The following is a 23,981-nucleotide window of genomic DNA, read 5'->3' on the forward strand; positions in this document are numbered from 1 at the left end:
GCGCGTCCGTCGTCTGCGCCTGCGCAACAACAGGTGGGGCGTGTGGTTTGTAGACGTTATCTCGCGCTGGGTACTTCAGTGTAAGGACGCAATGGGTGTCTTTTAGGTTTTCACCTTTTATGAGAGTCTGATAGGATTTGAGCTGCGGTTGGAGAGTTGTCGGGGTGGAGGGAGAAAGGGATGGGGTGAGCAAGGGAGAGAGACGGCACGTGCGCCGCGCAGGTGCCCGAATTGGCTGCGTCGCCCGGGACATAGCGTGGGCTTCTGCGCGCGCCCCCGTGGGAGTGAGAGTGGGTGCGCGCCCGCGGTGGGAGCCACGGCAGTGCAGCTGCGGGTTGTGCGTGCGCGGACCTGACAGGAGCGGTTTGCGCCTCTCCAGGCGCGTGCCCGGGTCGGGGCGTGACCCCGGTGAGCAGTTACGCACCGGTGTGACTCAGTGACAAGTGCGCGCACCTCCAGCCTTGCAGGGTTGAAGGCAGAGCTTGGGATGGAGGGCAGGTGAGACCCATGAGATGGGAGGTTCCCAGGATTAGGGTGCATTCTCTCAAGAGTCAGCCAGAGCCCTGCTCCCCTCAGTCGCTTTCCAGCCCCCAAATTGCCGCCTCTCCCGCGTGTTATATTCCAACATTCTCTTGTCTCTAACCCCCCGTGAGTCCTTTATAGGGAGGATTGAGAATGAAGGGTGATGCGGGACCTTTGAGCTTCTGAAGCTGTCAAGAGGGTTGAACCCCGGGTCATCGGGTTCATACATTAGTGATTGACCGAGGCTTCTGCCCTGGGGGACATAGGAGTGTCAGGCGTGGCTGGGGAGATAAGGATGATGAAGCTTGATGTGGAGGGACCAGATGTCAGGAGCTGCAGGGACCCAGACGCTACAAGTGCTCCAAGCCAGGACACGGGGGAAAGATCAGTACTTACTGAGCAGTTGGCATGAACTCTGCATTTCCAGGCAGCATCTCAAATTCCTCCTCTGTAATGTGGGGGTAGTAGCAGAATCTGCCCTATATTGGTGAAGATAAATGAGGTAATACAGAAAGTGTTCACCAAGCAGTAAACTATCATAGTTTTCACCCCATTTAGTTTTCATAACCAGGGATGGCTTTCCTTTGGTGACCAGGTCTAATTTTTCTTTTTCTTTATTTCTTTCTATATTTTTTACAGATTTTATTTTATTTTTGTTTGACAGAGACAGCAAGAGAGAGAATCCAAGCAGGGGGAGTAGGAAAGGGAGAAGCAGGCTTCCCACTGAGCAGGGAGCCCTGATGCGGGGTTTGATCACAGGACCCTGGGATTATGACCTGAGCCAAAGGCAGATGCTTAACCGACTGAGCCACCCAGGTTACCCCTAATTTTTCTTTTAAAGCGAGGAGTGGGGTGAGAGTTTGAAAACCTCAGGCAACCTACTGATAGTCTGTAAGTCAGTTCCCAATTTGGGAATGGTTTTGTACCTCAGAGAACACTTGGCACTCTCTGGAGACATTTTTGGTTGTCACAACAAGGAGGCAGGGGAAGGGTGTGACTGGTATTTGGTAGGTAGAGGCCAAGGATGCTTCCAAACATAGTGTGTACGGGCTGGTGTCTCACTGTAAAGAATTATCTGGTTCAAAACAGCCATGCCAAAGGTGAGAAACCTTGATCTAAGTGGTATTCTACTGTGATGTACATTGGTTTTCTCACCCAAAAACTAGTATCTGGTTCACAGGTTCAGGTGTTTCTGTGTTGGTTTTAGTTTCCTACTTTGCAAGTTTCTTTCACTAAGTACTTGAGCAGGTCGAAACACCACCCACATACTTTCAGCTGAGACATTGGTAAAAAAAGGTTTACCTCAAACTGGGCATCAGGGACAGAAAGAAGACGTGAAAACCTACCTGCCAGTTGACGCCCTGCACTGCTTGCTTAGTTGCGTGACCTTGAGTAAGTGATGAAAACTCTCTGTGCTTGAGTGTCCTCATCTGTCCAGTGGAGATGATGATAGCATAGTTGGGTTAAAGAAGTCAGCGAGTTAACCTGTGTAAAGTGTTAAGATCAGGGCTCCGTGCTTAGTAAGTGCTTGGGGCTGGGGTGCTCTGGTTCCTCAGGTCACTTCCCTGGGGCGGCAGGAATTGGTGGTGGTGAGAACCGGATCAGTCCCTCTAGCCCTCGGTGGCCGCATCCACCAGCAAGCTGGCATGGTTTGGGAGAAGTTCCTCATTGGTGCTTTGCAAACACTTCATGTTTCGTTTATTGCAACACATTAATAATCCAGTGGAAAAGACTGCAAGCTGGTGTCAGAGGCTTCCAGAGAGGGCAGAGGACTGTGGCCACTCAGCACTTGCAGGGAAAGGTTGAGTCCCTCAGCCTGGTGTTTGCAACCAGGCCCCTGGTGACTTTTCAGCTTCCTGTGGCTCTGGTCCCATCCAATGCCAGTGTGTTTACACATGGCGTCCTCTCTTCCTGAAGACCCTCCCTCCCTCACCCCTCCTCACCACACTGATTCCTGTTTCTCATCCAAGTAGCCATGTGGACATACTTCCTCTAGGAAGCCTACAGGACCCGTCCTCCCTTGCACTGTATTAACAAGCAAGCCACCTCTGGCCTCCCACAGCCCCTGGTCCCTCACTTTTGTCAGAGGCCTTATCACCTTGGGCTCTGTCACCTGAGCTGTCCCTAGCTCCCCCCTCCTTTCTTGTCTCCTGCTGTTATCTGCCCCCCAGTGAGCACAGAGCCCAGGCAGGAAGCTTGCCATGCCGTAGTGGTTACCAGAAGCAGCTTGGTTCAGATCCTGGGATTACCATCCTGGTTGTGTAACTGTGGACGACTGACATTTTCTCATCTGTAAGATCGAAATAATAGTTCAGGATGACAGCAGTGGTTCTCAGCCTGGGATGATTGTGACCCCCAGAGGACATTTGACAGAGACATTTTTGGTTGTCACAAGTGGGGTAGGGGGCTACTGGCATCCAGCAATGGTAAAACATCTAACACATAGCACAGCCCCGATAGCAAAGAACTAAAATGCCTAAAATGTCAGTACATGCTGAGGCTGAGAGGAGGGGGAACCTGATGAGTGCTTACAGCAGCTCTCTGGGCCAGAGTAAGAGCTCCAGAGATGTGAGGTGCCATGACTGCTGCTACTTATGCACAGGGAGCTTTCTTATGCCTCCATTCTCTCTGCCCAGAGTGCCTTTCCATCCCTTGGTGTGGGGGTTAAATGCCTGCTTATCCTTTGGGAACTGCCCCAGAATGCTACCTCTCAGGGGAAATCTTCCCTGAGCTCACCCTGTCCCCCAGGATTCTCCCAACCAGGTAATGGAAAGAACTTTGGAGTCACACACACAGGCCTGGACTCAAATTCATGCTCTCTTCTTTTTTTCTTTTATTTATTTTTAAAGATTTTATTTATTTATTTGACAGAGATCACAGGTAGGCAGAGAGGCAGGCAGAGAGAGAGGAAGGGAAGCAGGCTCCCAACTGGATTTGGGGCTCTATCCCAGGACCCTGAGATCATGACCTGAGCAGAGGGCAGAGGCTTAACCCACTGAGCACCACCTAAACGCCCCAAGGAATGTTTTTAAATAAGATTTGCTGTGGGGGCACTAGCTGGCTCAGTCTCCAAAAGGCATGTGACTTTTGATCTTGGGATTGTAGGTTTAAGCCCTACATTGAGTGCAGAGATAACTTAAAAAAATAAAAATCTCTTAATAAATAAGATTTCGTGTGGGGCAAAACAGGAATGAACAGATTGTCTTAGTCACCAGGTGAGTTAAGAAAAAACATTGTGCACATGAGACCCACATCTAATAGGTAAAGACTCAAAAGTGTGAATTTGAGAGGGGAGGAAGACACACCAGGAACACAGCACAAAGAAATCCAAGTTCAGCTACAACCACCAGATTTTCAAGTCAACAAGCACTGTGAGTAGTAAAGAATGTCATCGCGAATGACAAAGGAATCACCAGGTTGGCAAAACAACTGGATGTACCTCACAACACAGACTCCAAAGAAATAAAGCCAAAATGAGCAGGATGAGAAGAAACCGGCACATTCTACAAGCACTGACATTTTAACACATCTTCCTCAGCAATTCATCAAGCAGACAAAAAACTATAAAGCTGTGGAAAATTCGAACAAGAGCCCTGACAAGCTTGAACTAAGGGTCTGAAGTGGAACTTCTAGCTGATGATGGGAAAGTACAGGTTTTTCCCAGGAACGTGAGGGAAACGTACAGGGGTCCTCAGCATGGCTCTTCATTATGGCGCCCACTGGCCGTGTGTGGCTAATGACCTGTGGCTAGTCTGATTAGAGCTGTGCCGTAAATATAAAATACCAGAGTAGAAGACTTCATGTGAAGAAAGAATGTAAAATATCTCTCCAGTAATCCTTTACCTTGGTTACATGTTGAAATCGTAACATTTTTGTTATATTGGCTTAAGTGTAATGTTAAAATTAATTGTACCTGTTTATTTTTCCACATTTTAAATGTGACTAATAGAAATTTAAAAGTATAGGGGCGCCTGGATGGCTCAGTCAGTTAGGCCTTTGCCTTCGGCTTGGGTCATGATCTCAGGGTCCTGGGATTGAGCCCCACATCAGGCTCTCTGCTCAGCAGGGAGCCTGCTTCCCCTCCCCCTCTCTGCCTGCTTGTGATCTCTCTCTCTGTCAAATAAATAAATAAAATCTTTTAAAAAAATGTAAAAGTACATCTGTGACTTGCATTATACTGCAGTGATACTCGCTTTGAACCATGAGAACATCTCAGCAAATTGCAAGATCATCCCGCCCCATTCCCCAGGACAAAGGGACCTTCACCAAGAAGCTTAGTACATGTACTTCTGATCCAATGAGTGAATTTTCCCATTTGCTTTTAAGATTTAGGAAATTATTAAAACAATTTTTCATACATCTTGGAACCAGCCAAGACAGAAGGGGTCTGAGTGTGTGTGTGTGTAGGTGCATATTATAGTAATTCTAAAATACTTTTGTTTGGGAGGAAACCATTCTGAAAAATTTTGTATCCTTACCTCATCTTTTTTAAAAAATTTTATTTATTTGTTTGTTTGTTTATTTGACAGAGCACAGCAGGAGGAGAGCAGCAGGCAGTGGGAGAGAGAGAAGAAAAAAAGGCGCCTGCAGTAGGGAGCCCAAGGTGGGGCTTGCATGACCTGAGCTGAAGGGACAAGCTTAACTGACTGAGCCACCCAGGCATCAGAGGTGGAAAACGTTACACATTTTCCAAGGTGACTTGAGATGAGGATTGACTGCTAATGGAGTAAATATTTTATGACATGACTCAAATAGGCTTTAAGTACCTAAGAGAAAAATGCATATCAATTCTAATGAGGACCATTAATTTTTATTCAGTGTAACTTGAAAAAACTTCCTCCTGAGAACATTGCAGTTGAATTAAAAAAAAAAAATTAGCTCTATTAACTCATGCTTTGGTTATTCTGAATGTAAAACATCTCAACGTGAACCAACCGTCACCTTAAATGACTAGAATACAAATACACTTCCATGAGGGGAGTTGTGTGTAGACACCCCACTTGGAAGACCTCTGCTAGATAAAAGAGGTTCTATGTACCAGGAACCTGCCAGGAGGAAGGGACCTGTTCCCAGGGCGATCCAGGGAGTCCAGACTCCTTGGGGGAGACTCTAGGTCTCCCAAGTCACTGTAGGCCCTACTCGTTATACGTGTACCACACAGGAGCCAGACAAAGCTTACTTCTGCCAAATGAAAATATAACTTATTAAATGAGACTTGGAAACGTCACTTGGGAAATGTGGGTGTATTAATTTGAATCATGTCATATGCATGGGAGTTGCTGCTAGTGTAAGATGTCAGGTTTTTTTTTTTTTTTTCCTTGAAATCTTATGTAACTTTGGGGAACAGTATGCAGTTGATATCATCCTACCTGGTTCACCTTTCAACAGTAGTGAAATGGACTTTTCTGTTTTTTGAGGAATAGGAACATTTATGCTCCCACACCTACAGTCACATGATTATGCTTCCAAAATTTTTTTTTAGTGATTGAGTTCATAATTAAATTTTCTCCCCAGGAGCCCAAATGACAGTCACACTTTGTCTTAAGTCATAACCCTTGTGTTTCCAGGGCACCTGGGTGACTCAGTCTTTTAAGTGTCTGCCTTTGGCTCAGGTCATGATCCCAGCGTCCTGGGATCGAGGCCTGTGTCGGGCTCCTTGCTCAGCAGGAAGCCTGCTTCTCCCTCTCCCACTCCCTCCCTCGCTCTCAGTCAAATAAATAAATAAAATCTTAAAAAAAAAGCCACACAAAACCCCGTATTTGCAATAGGGATTGATTATAAAACGAGGGATCAGAAGATAAAAGCTTGTTGCCGTGCACAAAAACGTGCCTGTCATATTTCTTGTGGAGTCGGAGGGGTTCTTTTTATTCTGCTCTCCAGGAGACAGCCCACATTTTCAACAGCAGCCTTTCCTGTCCTGCAGGAGGAGGGGGAACTCTGGAGAAGTAGGCCTGCGTGTCCTAACACTGGGTGTTGTGTGTCCAACACACTCCCTTTGTTGGTGGCCCCACGGAAACTACCAGATGCAGCCGACTCCTGCATGAAGAATTACACTCCTGAGCACACATACACCGTGGAAGACTCCTTGCTCCTCCAAGCTCACTGACCCCCTGCCTAGGAAGGGGAAATAGAGTCGTCATTGAGGCTGTGCTGGCACCTCTGACTTAACAGAGCAGCTGGACACTGGTGGATGCAGCAGGACTCAGGAACGGTCCACACCTGGCCGCATTCACAGCTGAGAAATAGGGATTAGTATGAGCCCCGCTGTTTTCAGTGAATACTTTCGTAAACTGCTGCTGGGCCAACTCTACCAGCATGTTGCAAAGACTGGTTTTAGTCCTCAGGGCTCCTGAGACATACTTGATCATCAGTTGTGATCATCTTCTGTGTGAGAATGGGGTGCGTTTTCCACCATATCTGGGTGTTTCTTCTCATTTTGATTAAAGGTGGGGCATCTGAATTTGGAGTGCCATTCAAAAGTCGGCTTGGTATTTTACGAACAACACTCTTTTGTATGCTGTCTTTCCAGCTGGAAAGCTAAGAGGAATTCTACCAGCAGGTAGTTCTTCCTTATTCCTGCCCCACAATACGGAATTTGCTACTGACACTCAATTCTTGTCTCCGTGCTTCAGAATTGAAGGATATTCTGTCCCCAGTCACATTCCGTTTTGTTCCACATTTGAGATTCAGTACTGAGCTTGCTTCTGTAATGAGATAATTTTTTGGTTCATCTAAAAATACGCTCGCCGAGTTAGTGACAAGGACACCAGCCTGTGTGTGACTCTTCAGTGCCCTTTGACTACCCCTACCCACCTCAGGGCCTTTGCACCTGCTGTTCCCTCTGCCCAGCCACCTAGCAGAGATAGCCTCCATCCATTTCCTTCTCTACCCCTTTCGATGTATAGGTTCTTATTGCTCACTGAAACCTTTTTCTTGCCTGTCTTCCCACCAGAATGTGGGTTTCCGGGGAGTAGAGGTTTTTGCTGATTTTGCTTGTGGCAGCTTTGTTGGTTTGCACAGTAATCCTGGCACAGAAGTGATGCTTAGTGACTAGAGTTGAACAAACACTCAGCCTTTGTGCTGGGTAATGCTGGGACCCAGGGCTGAGCTGGGCCAAGGCCTGCCCCACTCCCTGTGTTGTGAGGGAAGGAGATCTAGACACAGATCATTCCCAGTCTGGGGGCCAGAGCAGTGACAGCTGAGATACCGGGGGCCAGGAGGGCTGAGGCAGATAGGGGAGGATGTGGAGGAGAGGAGAACTTGCGGTGGCTGAGGACGAGCAGGAGTGTATCAGGTTGCAAATCCTTCTAACACTCACTCTTCATCATTCATTTCCTGGGCCCTCCTGTGCCAGGGGCCGAGATGAGTCAGTCCTGAACCCTGTTCTCTGCAAGCTCCTAGTCTGATGGGGGCAGTTGATAGGACAATCACAATCCAGGATGACAGACTGTGGTGGAGGTAAATAGGCTGTGTAAGCCTCTAGGAGCTACTTGGTGCCCGTTACAGGGAAGAGCACCCAGAATGAACAGGAGTCACGTAGGTCCCTTTCATACAGGACGCTGGAGATATGATCAGACCTGGCACAGTCTGGAATGATCTGGAGCCGGTCGCATTGCATATTGCGTGTCCTAGCGCAGTAACCCACTGAGCTTGATCCCATGTAGTGCCCATTACAGACAAGGACATTGAGCCTTAGAGAGTCACCCAGGGGAGCAACCAGCTGGGGTCCACTGTGACCATGGGGTTTGGAGGCAACCGATTGGAAGAGATGAGGCTGGAGATGTGCACAAGGCAGGGTCTTCATGCAGGTGGTGCACCTGGAGCAGCTGCGCTGTTCTCTCACCCTGGCCCCCCTTCCAGTGCGCAGTCAGGGAGGGTAGGTGCAGGCCCCTGCAACTGAGGTATATGGGGGTAAAGGTGGGCTTTGCAAAATGGGAAGAATAACCTTCTGTTTCCTTTCTCAGAATGGAACAGCAGAGGGGGCTCCTGTTATTATTTCTGGGGCTACAGCTGCTGCTAATGGGGGCGTTGCTCTACCAGAACCACCACCGCCACAGCCTTGCCCTCTTCTTGCGTGTCCTGAGACGGGACAGGCCAGTGGTGGGAGAAGAGTTGCCCTTTTTGGTCTCAGTCTCCTCTGCAGGGACCTCTTCCCAGGATGTATACGCCAACCTCAGCGAGATCCACCCTGTGGACCGTAGGAAGGAGGACCTGCCCAGCTGCCCCCTCATCTCCCCCTACATCAGTAAGCTTGTCAAGGCATCCTCCACTCTCAACCCTGCCTTGGGCTTTGGGGAGCTAGCAGGACTCCCAGGGGAGAGGGACAGATCCTGGAAGCAGACGGCACAGGCCGGGTGACCAGGGGTGATGGAGAGATGTGCTGGTCATCTGTGGCTGCATCATAACGAAAGACCCCAGAAATGAGTGTCTCTAAAAGTCACCAACTCTCAACGCGTATTTGGGTTGGGAGTCTGGGGAAGGGTCCCACTGGGTAGTCGTGGTCCAGGTGTTTCACGCAGTTGCAGTGTGATATAGCTGGAGGTAAGACAGCAGCTGGAGTAGAAGCAACCCGTTCTCCCCACGCAATCTCAGAGTTGCCATGTAGCCCCTCCCCCGGCTCATGTGGGTTTCCTCACAGCACAGCGGCTCGAGCACTTACGTGGCAACCGCAAACTTCAGGAGCAAGTGTGCACATGAATCAGGCAGAAGTCATGATCTAGTCTCAAAAGCCATGTAGTGTCATTTCTGACATACTCTACTCATTGAAACTGTCATAAAGCACCCCCCAACCAATTTTAAGGGGTGGAGACAGACTCACCTCTCCCTGGGGGGAGCATCAAAGTCACACTGTAAGAAGGGCATGTTGGGCCAGAGCTGCTGCTGGGGTTGGGCAGGTGGATGGTGGAGCCCTCAGTGAGGGAACTGGAAGGAGCAGTCCGAGATGTAGGGAGAGCGGGTGTCCTGAGAACCACCCCAGGGGAGACATCCTTGAAACAACACAAAGTTATCTTCCCACAGTTCTAGAAGCCAGAAGTCCAAAATCAGGGTGTTGGGGCAGGGTTGGTTCCTTCCAGATGCTCAAGAGAGAAGCCATCCTACGCCTCTCTCCTAGCTTCCGGTGGTTGGTGGTGATCCTTGGCTTTCCTTGGCTTGTTAGCAGGTCACTTTAATTTCTGCCTCCATGGCCACCTTCTGGCTGGGTCTTCAGATGATCTTATAAGGACACCAGTCGTTACATTGAGGGCCCACCCTTATCCAGAACTTCCACATTCTAACATCTGCATCTGCATGGACCCTATTTCCAAGGTCCCATTCTGAAGTGCTGGCGGACATGGTTTGGTGACAGCAGGGGTGGTGGGGGTGGACATGATTGAACACAGCTGGGTTGTGGCGTTTCTGGGGCAGGTCCCTGACATCTGCCCCTTTCAGATGGCCCCTTGAGGGTGATGATCCCAGAGAACCTGACGATGGAGCAGGTAGTGAAGAAGAACCCGCTGGTGGAGCTGGGAGGCCAGTACCAGCCTCCTGATTGCTGGACACGACATCACACGGCGGTCGTGGTGCCCTACTATGGGCAAGACCAGCACCTGCAGCACCTGCTCTTCCACCTGCACCCCTTCCTGCAGCGCCAGCAACTGCACTACGCCATCTACGTGGTGAACCAGGTACAGCCAGCACGGAGAGGGCTGGAGACAAGAAGACAGAGGGGTCTGAGCATGGCCGTGGAGAGTCAAGGTTGAAGTCGTCAGCCTCTGAGCTGACAGCATTTGGGCCAGAGGATGTATGGGGGCTGGATTTATGAGTCAAGAACTTGAATTGGAGGGAAATTAGAGCCGGGGCCATAGGCTGGGTCTAGACTGGCCGAGTCTGGGATCAGCTCATGTGGCTGTCCGAAAGACTCAGTCCCGCTGAGTCTGGGCCTCCCTGCCACCAGGGCTGGCTAGATTGGGCAATGAAGCTAAGTGGTAATTTAAAGCACGGGGTTTGGAGTCCTCTGGAGGCTTGTTTGAATCTTCGTATTATCCATTAGTACCTGTGTGGTCAGAGTGAGGGACCGATCATCCATCTCCTTGTCACTCAGTGTAACTATGTGTAAACTTGTAACTCTGCCAGTCTTTTCTCATCTATGACCCAGGGATGATAGCCCCTTCGTCCTTAGGTTGTGGGAAGCATTCACGGAGTTAATGACTCAAGGCCTGGTGCAGAGTAGGTACTCAGTAAGTGATGTGCTACTGATGATGGTGATGATGGTTTTTTGATGGTGCTGCTGCCGCCGGGGCTGAGGACAGTGACAGTGTGAGGATGATGGTGAGGACGATGTTGACACAGTGATGGAGGTGAGGGGATTGTGCTGATGGCATCGGAGCGGGCGAACAGGATGGTGCTGGTGCTCATGCTGGCGATGAACCTGGTGATGGCAAGTGATGCTGGTAACGATGAGAGTGATGATGGAGGAGAATAGGACGATGGAGCGAGAGAGGGAGAGGCGAACCCTGCCATGGTTTCTGGGCATTAGACCCAGTCTTTGGTAAGAGCAGAAAGCCATAGGTGCCCCCTGCTCACTCTAATCCCTGCCTCCTTCAGACGGTCTCTTAAAGGGGAGGTTCCTTGAGAACCTTGGAAATGGCCATGGACGGAGCCAAGGGGCTGACAAAACTGACTCTGTGTAGGTTGGGGGTGGGAATTCAGGAAGTTTTCCAGGGGACGTAACCTTTGAACTGTGCCCTTGTGGATGGGTCTGGGTTTTCCAGCTCCAGTGGGAATAGGGTTCAGGCAGGAGAATGGCACTTGAAAAGGGGAGAGGACAGGCCTGGCAACTGGGGGCATGCTCTGTCTGCTGGCAAGGAAGCATGGAGCATCTCTGTCCATCCCAGGTGCACAACACTGCCTTCAACCGGGGCAAGCTGCGCTACGTGGGGTTCTGGGAGGCCATGCAGGAGGAGGAATGGGACTGTCTTTTCTTCCATGATGTAAACCTCCTCCCAGAGGATGACCGCAACCTCTACATCTGCGACATCTTCCCTGCCCATGTGTCTGTGGCCATCGACAAGTTCGACTACAAGTAGGTGGAAGGAGGGAGCTTCCTGTGGGGGGATGGTTGGCCAGGCCCTGTGCCTCCCTGGGACCGAGGCAGAGAGGGATGATGGGGCCCAAAGAAAAGCCTTGTAGACAGGGGAGAACCTTCCCTTGGGATGCAGGTGTTGACTGGGGGGCGGGGGGAGGGTCAGTGATAGGGTTTTGATGGAGGTCAGAGAAAAACATGTATGAAAGGACAGGTTGTCTGGGGGGCAGGAGGTTATCCCAGAAGTCTGGGGAGAAAGGGCCATCAAGGGGTCACAAAGTGGGCCTGTCAGATTTAGGGGAGGGAATATCCCAGGTCAAATGAGGGCCCATCTCAAGAGGCAAAGGGAGAGCTACTCTAAGATTAGGGGAGGGGACACCTGAGGGGCCAGGGGAGTGGTTAGTTATCACAGGGGTGAGTGGGGAAGGGCAAATCCAGAAATAATGCCTGGAGATCCTAGCCAGGGCCCCTGTGGCCCGAAACTTGTTTCCAACTCTCTCTGCCTCTCAAGGCTACCCTACCGTGGCTACCTTGGGGGTGTGTTTGCCCTGCGTCCCATTCACTACCTGAAGATCAACGGCTTCCCCAATTCGTACCAGGGATGGGATCGTGAGGACCATGACATCGCTGCCAGGTGGGAGGCCCTGCTTAAGGAACCTAGCACGGGGCTGCAGGTCCCCCCATGGTGTGGGAGACACAGGCCACTGTCGCCTGAAGGGCTGAGTGTGGCATGGGTTCCCTGTCAGAGGCAGGCATCTGGCCTCCCTGCCCTCTCCCCCTGTAAGGCTGCAACTGAGCGGGATGTTTCTCTCCCGACCCCATCTGCTCTTTGGCCGCTACCACATGCTGGAGGGGCAGGACCCCAGCCACCAGCGGAGCCCCCAGAGGTAAGCTGGGGTTTGAAGCAGGATGTCCCGTCTCAGGTGATCCCTATGTCCTGGGCTCATGTGGCTGCCCTCCCTCCCCCAAGCCCCGACCTCCTGGCCTCAATCCGCCACAAAGGGGAGCAGGATGGCATCAACTCGTTGGGCTACAGGCTGCTTTCCAAGGAGCTGCAGGCCCTCTACACCAACCTCACTGTGGACATCGAGTTCCCCACTCGCGGGTCCTAGGAGCCCCCGTGGCAAGCTGCGGGGGAGCTGGAGGCTGGACCAGGATCCCCAAGACCTCGGCTGCAGGGCAGCCCTCCCAACTGGTTTCCTATTAAAGGACAGTTTATTTTACTCACTTCTCCTCTCCGCCAACCTTCATCCCCACCCTTTCATTTCCAGGCGTTAATTCAGAGCCTCAAACTTTCAGGTTCTCTTCATGTGGCTCTAAGTGCTGACCACACACCCACCGGCTCATGAAAACCTGCGGTGCAGGCACTGTTAGCATCATTCTTTAGAAACCCAGGGCAGAGGAGCTAAACACTTGTGTGACTGACATTTGATCAAATTTGGGTACCTGGCTCCTAGGCCCATGCCCCAGAAGAGCAGGCAGCCTGGCTGCTGTCCTGTAGCAACAAAAGCGGCAAGAACAAATGAATAGTAAAACCTGTGAGGACGGTCCAGCCACTGAACAGACGCACGGCAGCAGGGAGAACTGAGGTGCCCACGCTCGTGTGTGGTGTGATCGGTGCTTCTAGAGGACAGAGTTCCCACCCGGGTACAGGATTATCAGCGCAGGTGGGTATCAGGTAATCTGGAAAGGGCCAGATGGCGTGTATTTTTGGCTTGCACACAGGCCACTGGAGTACAGGGGCAGTCACAGACCGCACATCAACACAAAAGCATGGCTACGTCCAGTAAAACTTTTATTCCAAAGAGCAGGTGGCGAACCCTATTTGACTGACGGCTGGTTTGCTGACTCCTGGTGTAAATGATTAGGAGCCTGTGTAAAAATACAAAGAAGTCCATACTGAAAGGTTAACACTGGTCATTTATGGAGCTGCTCACCAGATGGTGGAAGTGGGAAGAAATGAAGGCGGGGTGGTAGAACTGAGCGGGTCACGAAAGAGAAAAGGTGTACTATGAAGGCCAGTGTATGTTACAAAATCCCATTTATACATTTAACCAAGAAAGTACATTCACATGTCGAGACAGGCACACCTCGGAGATACCGCAGCTTCGGGTAGTTTCAGGCCCCTCAATAAAGCGAATGTCTCAATAAAACATGTCAAATGAATTTTTGGGTTTCCCGGTGCATGTGGGAGTCACGTCGGCACTACATGGTAGTTTATGAAGTGTGCAACAGCGGTACCCCTAAGGAAAGTGTGTCCTTATTAAAAAACACTTAAAAAAAAAAACCCAACCATCATTTGAATCTTCAGTGAGTTGTAATGACTCATCTCAGATCACCACATTCAATAGGATAATAATGAAAAACTTGGAAATATCCCAAGAGCAACCAACATGTGACTGACATGATGGGGGCAAACGCCGTGGGGAAAGGTAGCATTGATCTTCCCGACACAGGGATGCCACAAACCATTCAATTTGTAAAAACACGGTATCTGCAACGCACGACACAAGGAGGTAGCTGTGCCTGTGTGTATAAAGAAACTAATAGTTACTGACTGTGCAACCTCAGGATATATTCAAATGGGAATAAATTTGATAAACTTAATTATGGTACATCCTTTACAAATAAACCTTCCCATACCTCTGCTATGCAGTGAAGCCTACAGCAAACACTAGAGAACTGAGTGTTATGTAGGTGTACACACACACACACACACACACACACACACACACACAACTGTCTTGTCATTCTGGTTTCTAGTACTTTGAAAATACCGATATTCCAAATTCAACAGGATTACCATTAATTTCTCACAAGTTTTCCTATAACCCATCTGGTACAAGTCTTGTACTTCCCAGAGGAACACAATTCTCAGTGTGTCAGTCAGGGTTTCTTCCCAGATGAGTTTCATACTCTTTAACAAGGCTAGTACAAATATGGACATTTACCCTCATTCATGTTCATTCATGTTATTTTCTGAGCCCTTTCTTTCACGTCAAATGATGTGCAACTTTGCAACATGCAGTGTTCCTGGAGTTTTTCAGAATCCTGAATCCTGTAACCTACAACTGAATCTAACTCTTGGGAGATTTTTCTCTTCTTCAAGAAATTTAGTTTGTCTCATTTGTGTATACACTGATGCATATGAGGAACTGATTTCTAGGTAAAGCCTTTCACACAGTAATTGCTTTAATAAGACCTGTCTCTAGTGTGAGTTGTTTGGTGTTTATTAAAATTGGATCTGTTGTTGAAGGCCTTCCCACACTGAGAACATACATAAGGCTTCTCTCCCGTGTGAATCCGCTGATGCACTTGGAGCTGTGGTTTCCGGCCGAAGGATTTCCCACAGTCATAGCATTCATAAGGCTTCTCCCCAACATGCGTTCTCTGATGTGCCACCAACTCAGATTTCTGGAGAAAGGCATTCCCACATTTGTAACAGGCGAAGGTTTTCTCTCTGGTGTGCGTCATCTGGTGTTTGTGGAAATTTGATCTGCCATTGAAGGCCTTCCCACATTCGGTGCACACATAGGGTTTCTCTCCGGTGTGAATCCGCTGATGCTCCTTGAACTGTGACTTGGAAGTGAAGGCTTTCCCACAGTCGCCACATTTGTAAGGCTTCTCCCCGGTGTGAGTTCTCTGATGCATGCTGAGTATGGACTTCTGGTTGAAGGCTTTCCCACAGTCGCCACATACGTGTTGTCTTTCTCCGGTGTGAATTTTCTGGTGGATGTTGAGGTGTGATTTTTGGGTGAAGGCTTTTCCACAGTCACCACATTCATAAGGCTTCTCCCCGGTATGAATTCGGTGATGGATATCAAGCTGTGACTTGGAAATGAAGGCTTTCCCACAATTGTGGCACGGGTAAGGTTTCTCTCCGGTGTGCCCTCTCTGATGCACAGTCAAGTGCGCCTTCTGGACGAAGGCCTGTCCGCACTCAATGCACACATAGGACTTCTCCCCCGAGTGGATTCTCTGGTGCAAGCTGAGCGTTGACTTCTGGGTGAAGGCCTTCCCGCATTCACCACATGTGTACTGGCGCTCACCCGTATGAATCTTCTGATGGATGGCGAGGGTTGAATTCTGGGAGAAGCCTTTCCCACATTCACTGCATTCGTAGAGTTTCCCACTAGTGTGAGTCCTCTGGTGTCTGAAGAGAGATAATGTCTGGAAAAAGGCTTTCCCACATTCATGGCATTTATGGGACTTCTTTCTCGTGTGAGTTTTCTGGTGTGTCATCAGTTCTGCTCTCTGAACGAAGACCTTCCCACACTCCTTGCAGATGTTAGCTGTGTGAGCTGTCGGATACACACCCAGCTTTGGTTGTAGGGTGAAGCCCTTGGTACATCTGCTGCACTCCTGGAGGTTTTCTACACTATGGAATCTCTGCTGCTCAAGGGGCGGCTTCTGGGGGAAGCCCCTGCCACACTCAGCGCATTTATGGAGTCTCTCCTGATTACGAATTTGGTGCTGCGTGCGTGACTGTTTATGGCTGAGGACTTTCGGACGTTGATTCCCTTCGCAGAAGTTCTCTCCTGGATGAATGTGCTTGTAGCTGGCCCGGGAAGAGCTACGGGTGAACAGCCGGCCAGAGCCAGCCAGCTCACCGAGGTGTTCTGTGCTGTTGCTTTGAGTCTGATGATTCACGTCTGGATTAGGCTTCAAACTCTTGGCAACTGAGCAGTGTTTAGGAGGTCTGCTTTGTGAACAAACAAGGTGAGGCCTCACATGGATGATTCTTCCTGGGTCCTTCCGCTCCCAGTCTCTCTCTCTATCCAGTGTCTTCCTGTCAAGGAAGGCCCCATGCCATGCAGGTTCATCTTGCTTCTGCCGACGCCTCGCTGCACGGCCACTGTGTCCCCACAGGTCTTCTGAAATGGAACACCACGTACCACCTCTTGTGACTTCACTTTCCTTACCGTTGTGAAATGAAGCCTTTTCAAATATTTTCTGTTGGGAGGTTTTAAGTCCCAATGCCCCTTCTAGAAGAAGAGGAAGAAGATGAAAGGAACACGAGTTAGGAGAGGATGGAGGAGAAACCATAGGAGTGGACTGAGGGCGAACATGAATTGCTGAGTCACGGTAGTAACGATGATGGGAGGGCGGCGCCGCGCAGGAGACACCCACCCTGCCTTCGCTTCATGTCGCCTGTCTGCGTACAGCACAGAGCACGTGTGCAACAGCGCTCTGCGTCGCGCGGAAACTCTTCAATCCTCACAACCCTGCACGCGTAACTGCGCTTACTCTCCATTTCATAGAACAGGAGGCGGCAAAGAGTCTCTAAGTAACTGACCAAAATCACCTCCCGGAGCTCTGGGGAAAATTAGAACAAAAGACAAGCCAGCTCCCCCTAATGCAGGCCTGCAGTCTAGAAACCCGGAGACACCAACACCTACGATGACAGAAAATACAGACAGGGGTGTGACACGTGGGAAGAGCCAAGGCTTGAAAAGGAGGGGCTCTGAGGGCAGCTCTTCATCAGCTTTCAGATCTAAACTGTAACTAACCCACCAGTTTCCTCTCACTTGTTAGAAACGATAACAAACCCAGCTGCCCTGTTAATCCTCTGGAGAAGTAAGAAAGCTCCAATCCTGACACTGCCAGGCAGGGAAAGGACACCTGTGCCCAGACTCAACTCTCCAGGAAGCTGAAATTTGTTTGCTTGAACCGATAAACTTATGACCCAATGAATCCATTGTACTTTTTTTGGAAGAGTGGACAAGGGGTGGCTCAGTGGGTAAAGCCTCTGCCTTTGGCTTAGGTCATGGTCTCAGGGTCCTGGGATCAAGCCCCACATCAGGCTCTCTGCTCAGCAGGAAGCCTACTTCTCCCTCTTCCTCTGCCTGCCTCTCTGCCTACTTCTGCATTGTCAAATAAATAAATAAAATCTTAAAGAAGTTGACAATTAAGCTGTCTCCTGAGACATGTGTCACCCTCTTCCACAGAAGTTAACTGTGGACAGGCCAAGCTACAAAACAACTCCCAGCGCCGCTGCAAGGAGGTGGGACGGTGAGTCTGTTTCTGCTGATGGAATGAGAATGCAGCATTATCCACCAGCTCTGGCCTGGGCGGTGAGATCACAGCTTCTCAGTACCCTCCACCCCTTTTCTGCCCAGCAGAACCTGCCTCTGGGTACCCGGCACATTCAATGCTGCAGAGGGACAGCATCACAAAGCAGAGTGTAACAGTGAGGGAAAAATTCAAGACACCTGAAGAATACAAGAAGCGAGGCTTCCTGCTGACCTGCTTTTTAATTTTTATTTATTTATTTATTTATTTGAGATTTATTTATTTATTTGACGGAGAGAGCGAGCAGGAGAGCACAGCAAAGGGAGTGGCAGAGGGAGAAACAGGCTCCCTGCTGAGCAGAGAGCCCGATGTGAGGCTCGATCCCAGGACCCTGAGACCATGACCTGAGCCAAAGGCAGAGGCTTAACCCATTGAACCACCCAGGTGCCCCTGACCTGCTTTCTTAAAAAACTGTTTTACAGGAGAGAAATTATTCTAGAAATTGTCACCGAACCTTGGTGTCTCTGTACACCACCTAATACACCATTTTTTCCCCACCAAGAATGGGAGTCATTGATCATCAAATTTATTAGTATAGAACAGATGCTAAAAAGAAAGAGGGGAGGGCGCCTGGGTGGCTCAGTGGGTTAAGCCGCTGCCTTCGGCTCAGGTCATGATCTCAGGGTCCTGGGATTGAGTCCCGCATCAGGCTCTCTGCTCAGCAGGGAGCCTGCTTCCCCCTCTCTCTCTCTCTCTGCCTGCCTGTCTACTTGTGATCTCTGTCAAATAAATAAATAAAATCTTTAGGAAAAAAAAAAAAAAAGAAAGAGGGGCGCCTGGCTGGCTTGGTTAGAAGAGAGCATGACTCTTATCTTGAGGTTGTGAGTTTAAAGCCCCACATTCAATGCAGAGATTACTTAAAACTAAAATCTTAAAAATATGTGGTAAAAAACAGGTAATTATGAAATTTATGATCTCAACCATCTTTTAAAAATTTTCTTATTTTAAGTAGGCTCATGCCCAGATATTTACAGTTTTCTTAGATAATATATATTGTCTACCTTTATGTATATCATACATATGTCTCTGTAGCAGACATGGAACAAAATAGGAACCCAAAAGAACACAGCATGAGCAATCAAACTCTTCAGCTACACTTAAAATTAGAAATATGTGGCCACGACGCTGATGTCACTGAGAAGACTCTGTTAATCCTACATAGTAATAACTGTATTTTTCCATCAAAATCTCAGGGGAGAAAAAAAAAATATTGGAAAACTCTTGTCAATGGCATCATGACTGACCTCATCTAGAATCCACAAAACCCATTAGGAACAAAAACACAAGCAGGAAGAAACAGGAGCTCATTTAGGGGAGACCACTGGGATTAAGAAAAAGCATCAACTAAATTGCACATTCAAAAGAAAAAATTGTTAGAGTTTTAAGTAAGAGGACTGTGGTGGAAGAGCCAAGACATGCAGGAGACTCTGGTAAAACGTGTAAGGCAAGACGCACGTTTAATTTGTGTAATTTCTGATCTCCCAAAATTAGAGGAAGTGAGTCTTCCTACGGGAAGCGTCTGCCATGTAGCTGACTAAGTGAATGGTTTAGGTACAGGGACTGGAGGGGATCTATCTAGGGACCACCAGAAAAAAACTGCAGCTTGGGTGTTCCGAAGAGAAGGGGCCTTGACTTCCTACATGAAGAGACGATCAGATCCTTCTGATGGACACGGTGTGCCTGGGCGGCTCAGTTGTTAAGCTTCTATCTTCGGCTCAGGTCATGATCCCCAGGTCCTGCGATCAAGCACCGCATCGGGCTCCCTGCTTGGCGGGAAGCCTGCTTCTCCCTCTCCCACTCCCCCTGCTTTTGTTCCCTCTCTCGCTGTCAAATAAATAAATCAAATCTTATTTTTTAAAAAAAAAGGAAGCATGGGGGCCCTGAACTGCAGGTGCCACAATCTGGGGGAAAGAAGAAAGAAGATCCAGCACAGAAAAGAAAAATCAATGAATTCAGGGAACAAATAAAAAGGAAAAAAGGCCTTAAGAAAAAAGTCCATGGACCAACAAGATGACAAAAGATGGGAAACCCAATCAGATGACAGATGAGGAGATGCTCTCTTTACTAGAAAAATGAAATTAAAGCAAGAAATAGGCCTATCGCCCACCACACGGGCCAAGAGAAAGCTGATGAACAGCCGTGCTGGCAGGTGAGATGCACTCTCCCACGGGAGCGGAGGTTACACAGCTCGTCTCCAGAGCAGGATGGCTTCCATGGTCACATTAACTACACTTCTGTGCAGGGGTTAAGGAATCTCACTCCCGAGTGTTCACCTCACACTCGGAGAAATTCTGACACCTCTCCCTAAGGGGCGCTTACAAGATAATGTATCACAGTGTTAGTCAGAAACTGGAAGGCAATGTATAGCCCACCACTGGGGCAGATAACGCCTCTCAAAGATATACACGTGGGCCAGGTAATAGTCACTCACTCTGACACCTCTGATATAGGAGCTGAGCCTCTCAGCTCAGAGGATCCTGGAAATGATCTCTGGGTTGGGACTGTGATACCCTGGTAATGAGAAAGAATCTCGGATCTGAATGGGGTCCGGGGCTTTACAGACTATTGGCTCATCAGAAAATTCAACATCTTTCACTGGGAACAAAGTGATATCCAGGGGTGTCCTAAATGAATGAACAATCCGGGACAAGTCAAAGGCACACGGATTACATACTTCAGATGCCCTACTGCGTCGCACAACAAGGAAGGAAATCCCAACGAGGTCCATCCAAGATTCCCAGGTCAGGTGTGCTCACCCACGGAGAGGAGGTGGCTGTAGATCTCTAGCATCACGTCCCGGTACAGGCATCTCTGGGCAGGGTCCAGCTGCTGCCACTCCTCCCTGCTGAAGTCCATGGCCACGTCCTCAAATGACACCAATCCCTGTAAAAACACACCCCGATGTCAATTACTCACTACCGGTGAACACAGAAGCTACCTGGAGACTTCTTTTTAATGACTTTTCACCACGATCTATACGGCTTTCCACTAACTCACCCGTTTCATGTTGTATTGGGGGGGTTTTAAAGGTCTCTAGAAATACGCTACCGTCTACTACGTACTTTGATACTGGGCTGGTCTTTGTTCTAGTTTTCTGGCACAGAGCTCCTTAAAACCCTTAAAATTTCCTAAGTGAGGAGAGTGATAAAGGGTGTCTTCTCTTCTGTTAATAGGTCAGCATGGGTATGGGGGGGGGGGGCTGGTTGCCAGGGGAACCCACCAAGTGATGAGAGGACTGAACTTTCAGCCCCACCGCTGAAGTCCAGGAAGGGGAGACGACCTGGAACCCACCACCAGTCGCCAACGATTTCATCACTGAAATCTGGGTTGCATGTTCTGCAGCCTCCAAAAGCACTCAGAAGGGCAGGGTTTGGACAGCTCCCAGGTTGCTGAATAGGATCACTTTCATTCGCCACCCTGCCTGGCCTCCCAACTGTACAGGGACAGAATCTCTCCCTGTGTATCTCTTCATCTGGAGGTTGACTTTTTTCTTTAAGATTTTATTTACTTATTTGAGAAAGAGCACAAGCAGGGAGAGGTGGTGAAGCAGGCTCCCTGCCAAGCAGGGAGCCCAACATAGGGCTTGACACCAGGACCCTGGGATTATGACCCGAGCCGAAGGCAGCTACTGAGCCACCCAGGCCCCCTTGGCTGTTGATTCTTATCCTTTAATCTCCTTTGCAGTGAACCAGTAATCTAGTGAGTACATGGGTTTCCTGAGTTCTGTGAGCTACTCTTGAAAATTAATTAAACCCAAGGAGGAGGTTACGGGAACCTCTGAAGCCCAGAGAGTCGGAAGCATTGGTGACAACGCGGAGTTTCAACTGGCATCTGAGGTCGGGGGAGAGGGGCTGTCTTGTCGGACTGTGCCCTTAACGTGAGGGATGTGGCCGCATCTATGGGCAGACAGTGCCAGAACTGAATTTGAGAACAAGACCCAAACAATTAGCAATAGCTAATGCACAAGATGGGTTCCCTCATGTCACGGGAGAGAAACTAATTTCAACCAAGCCAGATGATGGTGAGGACGAACCTGGTCAGCACAGCCCAAGGGGATACACCTGCGCAAAATTCAGAGAAACCCCCAAGATACGTGCTCGTGCTCCTCATTGGCCACCACATCCCAGAGTCACTGCCAGAAACCCGGGAGCTGCACCCTGCTTGTCATGCTGTGCCTGAGGTTGAAGTCTGGGACCTCAGCCTGACACCCTCGCTAGCAATACATAACTTGTGGGTTTTGCCTATTTAACCCTAAACCTTCCCCCTTCTGTACCCAAAGACTGTGGTTTCCCAGTTTGCCAACTGGATGGCAATGAAGCTTTCCCTTGCCTGGGATCAAATCTTCATACTGCAGATTGCTGACACGTTGTAGGACACCGAGCTGGTGTCACAGGGAAGTGCTCAGTGTGGGAAAAAATTCCCCATGCTGTTGGGTCCCCAAATGATGGGTCCATGGTCAAAGTGTAAGGGCCTGCTTAGCCAGAGTGAGCCATTTTGTTGTTTATGCAGTAAACTTAGACTGACAGACCCCCACCCCCACCCCGTGGAGGAACTTACTTAGAAACAAGTATGGGAAACCAGTAAAATAGGACTGATCAGCCCCTGATAACAGAGCCATTATACCAGGACGTGTCAGGTCAGGGGGAGGTAACAGAGCCCAGAATGCAAGGATGAGTCAAGCCAGGTGGAGACATCCAATCAGGAAAGCACCTCCCTAACCACCCAAGAATGTGGGCCCTGCCTTTTGGGCACCATTTCTGACCAGAGTGATAGGCTAGTTCGAATAGCTACTATAGGGTGAATTGTAATTCAGTTGGTCACCTGTGTGTGGCCAGGCTCAACCACATGGCCTCTGCTCTATAAAAAAGTTAGTCTGTGAGGCTGGGAGAAGTTGCCTCTTCGTAAGAGACTGGCCGGTCAGTTTGATTCTCAATGCTTGGCATGAAATAAAGCTTTGCTTGACCTTCACTTTGGATCAGTCTCACTCCTTTGACCATGGACCCAACAAAAGGAGCGAGACTGATACAAAGCGAAGGTCAAGCAAAGCTTTATTTCGTGCCAAGCATCAAGAATCAGACCGACCGTCAAACAGACGGGTTGGGGCCGCCCCTTACAGAGAGGACGACCCCTCCCTACTTTCCAGACTGACTAACCACAGACAAAGGCCATGTGGTTGGGCCTGGCCACACACAGGTGGCTAACTGAATTATAATTCACCCCACAGTAGCTATGGAAACTAGCCCATCACCTTGGTAGCTAGGAGACAGTAAGGCCCCCACTGATTGAATATCTCCACCTGACCTGACCCACGCTTGTATTTGGGCTGTTGCCTGGAACCGGTTTCCCGGACTTGCTTTTAAATAAGTTCCCCTGGAGGGGGGACAGGGTCAATTTAAGTTTTACTGCATAAACAACCAAATGGCTGTTCAACGGAGGTGGGGCCGCTCTGGCTAAATAGGCCCTTACATTGGGTTTGGTGACTGGAAGTATCAGAAACGCGGTTTTCTGTGTGTGTAAAGGAGACGTGCAGAAGTGGTTTTCCTTTACGACAGGGAACACTGATCTGACCAAAAGCTGATCCCCATCCTGGAAGGGTGGGCTTGAAAAGCACGCTAGTTCCGAGGGGCTGGGAGGGTATGAAAGAGCGCTCACTCAAAACTCCAACTGAGGTAGCTTTTTTTGGTTCTGGACCAAAAGCCAATACATGTGTGGAAGGAGGTATGCCCCCTCCCCCTCGCCAAGCAGGTCTCCAACAGCAATGCGGCCTTCAATTCAACTCAACTGACCCCATCCACCTGGAGGTAGCGACTGCTTTTACAGGCGAGGGCTTAGCCCTTTAGGACTGCCCCACCGCTACGGGGGCCAGTCACAAGACCAGGCTGTGTCACCTGTACCTCTGACTTGCTTAAATTAGAGGTTCCCACGACCCCCTTCTTGGGCTCAATTAATATGCTAGAGCAGCTCAAAGAATTAAGGAAACTCGTTTACTCACTGGGATCAGCAGTTTATTAGAAAAAGATAGTAAAAGATACGTATCAAGAGCCAGATGAAGGGGTGCATGGGGCAAGGTACATAGGCGTTCCCATGCCCCCTCCGAGTGAACCACTTCCAGGACACCTCCATGTGCTCACCAACCTGGCAGCTTCCCAAACCCACTGGATGTTTATGGAGGCTTTACCACACAGTCGCAACTGAGGAAATCCTGAGCCTTTGGTAACTGATTCACTCCAGCCCCTCTCCTCTCCCCAGCGGTGAAGAGGTGGGACTCCAGTCCCAACCCTCTAACCATAGGGTCGGGAACCACCACCCTTAGGGGATTTCCAAA

General features: G+C 49.5%; 2 protein-coding genes across 9 annotated transcripts in view; one reads left to right on the plus strand and one right to left on the minus strand.

Moving 5' to 3' along the window:
- On the plus strand, window positions 1-14,924 carry LOC132005485 (beta-1,4-galactosyltransferase 3-like). 7 transcript variants are annotated; one of them, XR_009400806.1, is made up of 8 exons: window positions 1-33; window positions 8,487-8,767; window positions 9,952-10,187; window positions 11,397-11,584; window positions 12,096-12,218; window positions 12,370-12,471; window positions 13,042-13,251; window positions 14,841-14,924. XR_009400806.1 is itself a non-coding variant. In XM_059382672.1 (7 exons), exons 2-7 carry the CDS (start codon window positions 8,488-8,490, stop codon window positions 12,694-12,696), a joined length of 1,071 nt encoding a protein of 356 aa, XP_059238655.1. In that variant the 5' UTR covers window positions 1-33; window position 8,487; the 3' UTR covers window positions 12,697-12,775. The 7 variants fall into 7 exon arrangements, 3 of the variants coding, with proteins under 3 accessions (XP_059238655.1, XP_059238657.1, XP_059238654.1); XR_009400807.1 differs by having other exon boundaries at window positions 12,443-12,471; XR_009400805.1 differs by having other exon boundaries at window positions 12,096-12,471.
- The window catches only part of ZNF175 (zinc finger protein 175), an 18,334-nt gene continuing 7,614 nt past the window's right edge, over window positions 13,262-23,981 (minus strand). For both annotated transcript variants that reach the window (XM_059382647.1, XM_059382645.1), the window contains 2 exons: window positions 20,413-20,539; window positions 13,262-16,569 (listed from right to left, as the gene is read on the minus strand). In XM_059382647.1, coding sequence (XP_059238630.1) covers window positions 14,777-16,569; window positions 20,413-20,512 — 1,893 coding nt within the window. In that variant the 5' untranslated portion in view covers window positions 20,513-20,539 and the 3' untranslated portion in view covers window positions 13,262-14,776. The remainder of the gene's footprint in view (window positions 16,570-20,412; window positions 20,540-23,981) is intronic.

Source organism: Mustela nigripes, chromosome 17 (assembly GCF_022355385.1).
Source record: "Mustela nigripes isolate SB6536 chromosome 17, MUSNIG.SB6536, whole genome shotgun sequence".
NCBI lineage: Eukaryota > Metazoa > Chordata > Mammalia > Carnivora > Mustelidae > Mustela > Mustela nigripes.